The 7,725-nt window shown below is 53.4% G+C and overlaps 1 protein-coding gene across 1 annotated transcript; it reads left to right on the top strand.

The window, feature by feature from the left end:
• The first annotated feature begins 799 nt into the window (after nucleotides 1-799).
• Nucleotides 800-1,729, top strand: LOC148593309 (olfactory receptor 14C36-like). The gene has a single exon (XM_088531433.1). It carries the CDS (start codon nucleotides 800-802, stop codon nucleotides 1,727-1,729), a length of 930 nt encoding a protein of 309 aa, XP_088387559.1.
• The last annotated feature ends 5,996 nt before the right edge of the window (nucleotides 1,730-7,725 follow it).

The following is a 7,725-nucleotide window of genomic DNA, read 5'->3' as shown; positions in this document are numbered from 1 at the left end:
CGGCACAGCTATCATGGTGTTACTCCATGATCCCACCTGCCCACGCTGCCCTTCTCCTTCCCTTGGACTATCTGGACAGGGGGTTTCTGATGCAGGTCAGACACTGGCCCTGTGGGTCCTGCCATGCAGAGGGGTCCTGGACTGTGAGGTGCCCAAGTGCCCTCTAAGCTGTGGGGCTCAGGGCAGTGCGGTTGGAGGAGCTTGGACTGAGCCACCTCTCTCATCAGGACACCCCATCCTTAGGACGTCCTGCCGTCTCCCTGGGTGCCTGTCTGGGCTGCAAGCTGCCCTCCAGAAGAGCTCAGCTCCCCCGTTACAGCAGGTGCTGTCTGGGTGCCCCAGGGAGAAGCCTCCTGGAATCTGAGGTCACAAAATCGCTGCAGGGAGGTGGATGTGGGCAGCTGGCAGGAGCCCAAGGTGTTGCTGGCTCCAAGGGGAGGGCGGAAACCTGCCTGACATCACCTCCAAAAGAGTGCTGGTGGAGGTGATGTAAAGGAATCCTCTGCTCCCCATGGTGTCATTTAATTGAGGGTAACATGAGTGCAAGTGTCCTACACCTCCAAGGTGAGAGCACAGGGTAATTGCGACCAAGGCAGATGGAGAGGCCAGCGCTGCTCTCCCAGCATCAAGGCCAAGAGCTGAAGCCATAGAACTCAAGGATGGTCCTGCTAAAATGCGGGGGGAAGCAATGAGTGTGTGTTTAGGCAAGGATATGAGAAAGTTTCACTCAGGGAAGTTTTCTCTAACTTCTCCATGCCTTTTCTTCCTCAGATATTGCCCGTATGCTGCAAAGGAACAAATGTCCAACAGCAGCTCCCTCAACGAGTTCCTCCTCCTGCCATTTGCAGACACACGGGAGCTGCAGCTCTTGCACTTCTCGCTCTTCCTGGGCATCTACCTGGCTGCCCTCCTGGTCAACGGCCTCATCATCACAGCCGTAGCCTGCGACCACCGCCTCCACACCCCCATGTACTTCTTCCTCCTCAACCTCTCCCTCCTCGACCTGGGCTCCATCTCCACGACCGTCCCCAACTCCATGCACAATTCTCTGTGGAACATCAGGGTCATTTCATACTTGGAATGTGCTGGACAGGTCTTTTTCTTCCTTTTTTTCGTATCAGCAGAGTATTATCTCCTCACTGTCATGGCCTATGACCGCTACGTTGCCATCTGCAGACCCCTGCACTACAGGACCCTCCTGGGCAGCAGAGCTTGTGTCAAAATGACAGCAGCTGTGTGGGCGAGTAGCTTTCTCTATGCTCTCCTGCACACTGGGAACACATTTTCCCTACCCCTCTGCCAAGGCAATGTGGTGGAGCAGTTCTTCTGTGCGATCCCCCAGATCCTCAAGCTCTCCTGCTCACACTCCTACCTCAGGGAAGCTGGGATAATTGTGGTTAGTGCCTGTTTATTCTTCGGGTGTTTCACTTTCATTGTGGTGTCCTACGTGCAGATCTTCAGAGCTGTGCTGAGGATCCCCTCTGAGCAGGGCCGGCACAAAGCCTTTTCCATGTGCCTCCCGCACCTGGCCGTGGTCTCCTTGTTTGTCATTACTGTATTGTTTGCCTACCTGAAGCCCCCCTCCATCTCCTCCCCACTTCTAGATATGGTTGTGTCCATTCTGTACTCGGTGGTGCCTCCAGCCCTGAACCCCCTCATCTACAGCATGAGGAACAAGGAGCTCAAGGAGGCACTGAAGAAATTCATCCAGTGGGAACAAGATAAATGATAACAACTGCTTCATTCACTCACCAGGATATCTGGCATCAAGGCTGTATTTTATCTATTTCTTTCTTTTTTACTTCTCTTTTACATCCATCTTAAAATAATAAATAAAGATACCTGGTTTTTGTCACGACTGCACAGGAATCTCTCATTTAGCACTTAAACATAGACCATGATAAAGCAGGAAGCCAGGCTTCTCCCTTCACTAGCAGAGAGGGGGGATTCTCTGAGCCGCTTCTTTGAGCTCCCTTGGATGTGCCCAGTGCAGGGAGGAGAGTTTCCCTCTGCAGCGTCTTTTCCAGCACTGACACCAAGGGACCTCTGGGGTACAGAGTCACGGCGGGACAAGGGCAGGTGGGCTGAGACCAGGGGTCCAGTGTTGTTTAGGAGATCTCAGCTCTCGTGGCTATGGCTACAGTGTGATCTCAAATCTCTCTAATATGAGAGAAATGGTAACCAAGGATCACCACAGGTTTCCATGATTCCATGCAAAGCTCCAACACACAAAACTAAAGATGACTGAATTGAAGGAAAGTCTAGAGGCGGCCTTCCCATGGCAGTTCATCTTTCCTGAAGACACATTCCAGCAGGGCAGCAGGTTTTTCTCTATTTAGAGCTGTCCTCCTCACTTCCATGCTTTCCTTCCATGCTTTATTCTGCAGATATGGCCCAGGAACTCTCATAACCTGGTAGAGATAGGCTTGTTTTTCCCTCACACCCTGGAGGAACAGGCAGGACCAGTCTTTGGGCTCCCTTAAGAAACAGTTGGACTCCAGAATAACATTTCCATAATAAAAGGGGATCTGCCCTATGATGGTTCTGAATCCGGCCTCTCTTTAGAAACTGGAATCCAAAAATACGCCCAAGGGTGTGCAACCACAAATGGGCCTGCTCTTCTCCTTGTGAACTCCATGAGATCCAGGGGATGACCTCAGCATTCCAGGGTGATCTGTTAGCCTCAATCTAGGGTTCATCTCTCACTGACCACTGCAGATAGGCAATGGTCTCTGCATTGCCTGTGCCAGGCTGCCCCACACGTGACTGTGCTGATGAGAGAAGAGTAGTAGAGGAGAAGAAAGGCAGAGGCAAAGGCAGAGGCATTTAGAAATATTGCCCAGCATCACATTACAAGGACAAGTGCGGGGTCCTGCACCTGGGGAGGAATCACCCCAGGCACCAGTATAGATTAGAGGTTGACCTGCTGGAAAGCAGCTCCACAGAGAGGGATTTGGGAATCCTGGTTGACAAGGAGTTAACCATGAGTCAGCAGTGTGCCCTCGTGGCCAAGGTCAATGGCATCCTGGCCTGCATCAGGAGGAGTATTGCCAGCAGATGTTGCCCCCTCTCCTCAGCTCTGGTGAGGCCTCACCTGGAGTATTGTGTGCAGTTCTGGGCTCTGCAGTACAGGCGGGACATGGAGCTTCTAGAGAGGGTGCAGCATAAAGCAACCAAGATGATTAAGGGACTGGAGCATCTATCATATGAGGAAAGACTAAGCAACCTGGGCCTGTTTAGTCTGGAGAAGAGAAGAACGAGAGGAGACCTGATCAACATGTAGAAATAAGTACCTTAGGGATGACTGTAGGGAGGATGGGGCCAAACTCTTCTTGGTGGTGACCAGTGACAGGACAAGGGGTAATGGGTGCAAGTTGAAACACAGGAAGTTTCATCTCCATGTGAGGAAGAACTTTACTGTGAGGGTGCCAGAGGCCTGGAACAGGCTGCTCAGAGAGGTTGTGGAGTCTCCTTCTCTGGAGATCTTCAAAACTCACCTGGGTGCCACCCTGTGTCACATGCTCTAGGTGTCCCTGCTTGAGCAGGAGGTTGGACTAGATGATCTCTAGAGGTCCCTTCCAATGTTAACCACTCTGTGATTCTGTGAACTTGCTGCTGGAGACAGTGCCCATCATTTCGCTTACCACATCTTCAGAGCGCAATTCAGCCGATCCTACATTAACTCTTCACTCATCCATCACACAGGGATGGGAATTACTGCAGCACAAACAGCCTGGCAATCATCAATTACTAATGCCACTCCTCTTGTTACACCATGCTCGCTCAGGCAATGGGATCATTTAGCAGCCTAAAACATCTTGCTGGACTCCCTAGTCCAATGGTAGCTGGCCACAAGTCTCTGCTCCTTGTCTACATTCGATGTAGAAGATCATGCTCACAGCAGCACAAATTCCTGGTGCTAAGTGCTCCATCTCCCTCCTCTTGATTAAGGAGCTGCCTTTCTCCAGGGCTGCAGAGCTCCGCAGGTGTCAGCCCCTCCACGGGGCACCCTCAGCAAACCCTCTCGTCCCCGCCGCTGCTGCTGGCCCCTCACTGCTCTGGCAGCAGCGACCTCCGCGCCAGCACCCGCCGTGAGCCTCCTGCTGGCCCAGCAGCTCCTCGGGCAGGGGGACCTCACTCGCGCACAGCCCAGCATGGGCTGCTGCCGCCACAGGCTGCAGGGACACCAGGTTCCTCGGCAGAGCCGCCCCGGCCAGGAAGGGGCTGCTGACGTCACAACCAGCTGCGCGGCCTGGCCTATCAGGGGCTGCGGCAGCAGTGACGTCACCAGCCGACGCCCACACGTCAGCACAGAGCCAGCCCTGCAGAGAGCAGGGCCCTCCCGGCAGCGTCCCCGCAATGGCCTCCGTGTCCCTGCCCGCTGCTGAGACACCCCTGGCCTCACAGGCAGCGCCTGCTGCTGCCCCGGCAGCTCCGCGCACACAAGGGGCCTCCCCGCGTGTCTGCACCAGACCCTGCTGCCGGCTGCGCTGCTGCTGGGACAGGAGCGGCCTCAGAGCCCGTCCCCAGCCATGGGCCAGCGCTGGCCTCGCAGCTGCTCTGCCAGCAGGGACCTCCCAAGGAACTGCCCAGCCAGGCGCCTCTTGCTGGCCTGCCCGGGACTCAGCAAAGAGCAGAGCTCACGGTCACCCTCACAGACATGGATGGACCTGCTAATGCCTGGTGCTGTCCAGCCAGGAGCACAGACAATGTGACCCCCCTGCCAAGCAGGAGCAGTGCCATGTGCCTGCTGCTGGCCTCCCAGGTGCTTGCAAACATTGACTTGACCATCATCTGACTAGATGATCTCCAAACGTCCCTTGCAACCAGAGGAAGGTGCCTTCTCTCACTCAAGCCCCCTTGAAGCTTGCTTATGAACCAGCAATGTCCCCTTGCTGCCAAGAAGGCCAATGGTCTTCTGGGCTGTAGTAGGAAGACTGTTTCCAGGAGGTCAAGGGAGGTCATCCTGCCTCTCTACTAAGTCCTGGGGAGGCCACCCCTTGAGTCCTGTGTCCAGTGCTGGGCTCCCCAGTACAAGAGGGACATGAAGCTACTGGAGAGAGCCCAGCATAGGTCAACAAAGTTGATCAGGGAGCTGGAGCATCTCTTCATGAGGAGAAGATGAGAGAACTGAGCCTGTTTTAGCCTGGAGAAGAGAAGGCTGAGAGGGGATCTTATCAGGGTGTGCAAATACCTGAAGGGAGGATGACAAGAGCAGAAGAGGATGGCCCAGACTCTTTTCAGTGGTGACTAGTGATGACACAGGAGGCAACAGACCCAAACTGAAGCACAGGAAGTTCTGTCTGAATTTAAGCAAAAGCATCTTTACTGTGAAGGTGACAGAGCACTGGCATGGATTGCCCAGAAAGGTTGTGGAGTCTCCTTCTCTGCAGATATTCCAGACCTGCCTGGACAGGATCCTGTACAACGTGCTGTAGGCGACACTGCTTGATCAAGGGGTTTGAACTAGATCATGTGCAAAGCTCCTTCCAACCTCAACCATTCTGTGATTCCCTAAATGGTCTCCACTGGAATAGATCAGCTTTTTGAGCTGTAGGGATCTGCCTGTCCCTCAGCTTTATTGTGAGTGCTGCTCTAGTAGGATAGAAGGCATCCAGGGTCATTAGAGATGTCCAAGGAAATTCCTGACCTGGACTCCCACTGAAGCTCTATCTCCAGTGATTCCATTAGGACCTTTAGGCCAGGAGCTTGCAAGCAGACCATGTGCATGCTTGGCCTGTTAAGGGGGAATCCCACCTGCCATGTATTTGTGGAGTTCATGAGTTAGCTGAATCCTTCTCCAAACCGGGCACTTCTGAACAGACATGTGGAGCCCCAGTAAGCCATCTGAATAAATCATCTGAATCATATATGCACCATGTATCAACAAGCTCCCTTCTCATCCCTGTCTGGGTGTCCTGTCTAGTTAAGAGATGTGAATCAGGGCTTCCTGTGGGACATTTCTAACTTTGGTAGATAATCATTATCTGATGAAATAAACTGCAATGTTGGAATCTGTATCCCTGTACTCTTTAGAGAAGGAAAACAGGTTACTCTACTTGATGGAACATATCCCAGAGGGAGGAATCCCAAGGGACAGAGTAATTCATGAATTGAGCTGGGCTGCAGCTCGTGGCAGCCTGGCAGCACTGCCCAGAGACAGCCGAGTGCAGGAGCAGCTCCTGTGCCAAGAGCAGCAGGGCTGCGGGCACTGCCTGCTGCTGTGGACAGGAGAGGAGAGAAGGCAGCGAGAGGAGAACGGCAGTGTGGAGCGGGAGGACAGAGCAGAGCTGTTGTGGGAGCAACCTTCCCCGCCCTTGAAACAGTGAGTCTCTGGCTGCAGGGCAACACTGCTGATCTTCCTGAAGGGCTCTTCTAAACTCAGTGCATGTAATTACGGATTGAGATTTTAAATGTCTCTCTCCTGGAGTATCCAGGGTTTAGCAGGAGGAGGAGATGCTTCAGAGCAGGGATTCCCTGCCACACACTCATAGGGACAGGGCATCCTGCTCCCTTTTCTTAGGGAATATGGGGGGGTATGAAGCCATGGTCTGCATCCAGCTCTGCATGGGCTGTGATTGAGAGCAGCATCCCCCAGGCCCAGGGTGCTGTGTGCCCGGGACAGGGACTCTGCAGCCTGCGAGGGGCAGCACTGCCCAGGGTGCTCCCCACAGCGCTGCGGGGAAGCGCTGCGTGGGGAGACAGACACCCGTGAGGGCAGGTTCATTCTGCTGCTAAGAGGCTGCTGCAGAGCGAAGTCTGCTCACAGCTCCAGCTCATACACAGGGCATGTGCGAGGGGTCCTTTACAGGAGCAAGATCAGAAGGGCCACTTGAAAGGGAAGGATCTTTCCTTCCTCTCTCTGCTCTTTCAGCCTCCTTAAAATTGCAGGGGGAATGAAGGAACAAGCTTTCTGTTTTGGCAGGGAACTGGGAGTCCTAGATCTTCATGCCTAGAGATTCATAGGTCTGTGAGAAGCCTCAGCAAGGTGCTTCATGCCTACCTTAGCCTACAGGTAGCATCCATATCGTCTTTGTGGACTGATAGGCCCTAAAGTGACTGACTCCTTAGGATGTGCAACTGCAGAGCTGCCCCTGGACATGGCCCAGAGGTTTCTGCAGGGCAGAACTGAGCACACAGAGGGTGATACGATATGGGATCTGTGAGCAATGGCAGGGACAGGACACTGGGATAGAGGAAGAGCTGGTGGCAGGGACAGCTGCAGGCAGCAGAGATGGGCAGGGAAGGGGCAGGGGGTGCAGGGCAGGAGCCTCCTCCTCTGCAGCCAGACCTGCAGCAGAGGAGAGGGGCAGCTCTCCTGCCACAGGTCATTGCCTGGAACAATTTATGGAACAATTCCATAAAACTATGTTCCTCAAACCCCTTTGTGTAGTCTTGGGAGTAAAGATACTGAAAAGCCTGTCTACATCTTGAGTGGATTTCACCTGACATAGAAGGTGAATGTCCAAGCGTGCCTCAGTTCCTGCTACTGTACGGCATAACAGAGTCCCTGGAGTTCCCGTGTTGATGTCCCTGCTCCTCACAACAAACAGTGCAAAATGGAGTTCAAGCAAAGCAACTGCACTAAGATACTCTTACTAAAGGGAGGTAATGGAGGACGGTGTCAGACAACTGAATGACTTCACGGCATTTTTCTTCAAAAGTTTCTCTTAACTTCTCCATATCTTCTATTCTTTAGACAGTCCCATGTGACTGAAGGAACTA

Source organism: Tinamus guttatus, unplaced genomic scaffold, assembly GCF_059628265.1.
Source record: "Tinamus guttatus ecotype Peru unplaced genomic scaffold, ASM5962826v1 Tinamus_guttatus_pri_ptg000417l, whole genome shotgun sequence".
Taxonomy (NCBI): Eukaryota; Metazoa; Chordata; class Aves; order Tinamiformes; family Tinamidae; genus Tinamus; species Tinamus guttatus.
The sequence above is the reverse complement of the archived record's forward strand: the minus strand, read 5'-3'. Positions and strand labels throughout refer to the sequence as shown.

Coding starts and splice junctions, on each gene's coding strand:
- LOC148593309 (XM_088531433.1), top strand. CDS start 800: ATGTCCAACAGCAGCTCCCTCAACGAGTTCCTCCTCCTGCCATTTGCA.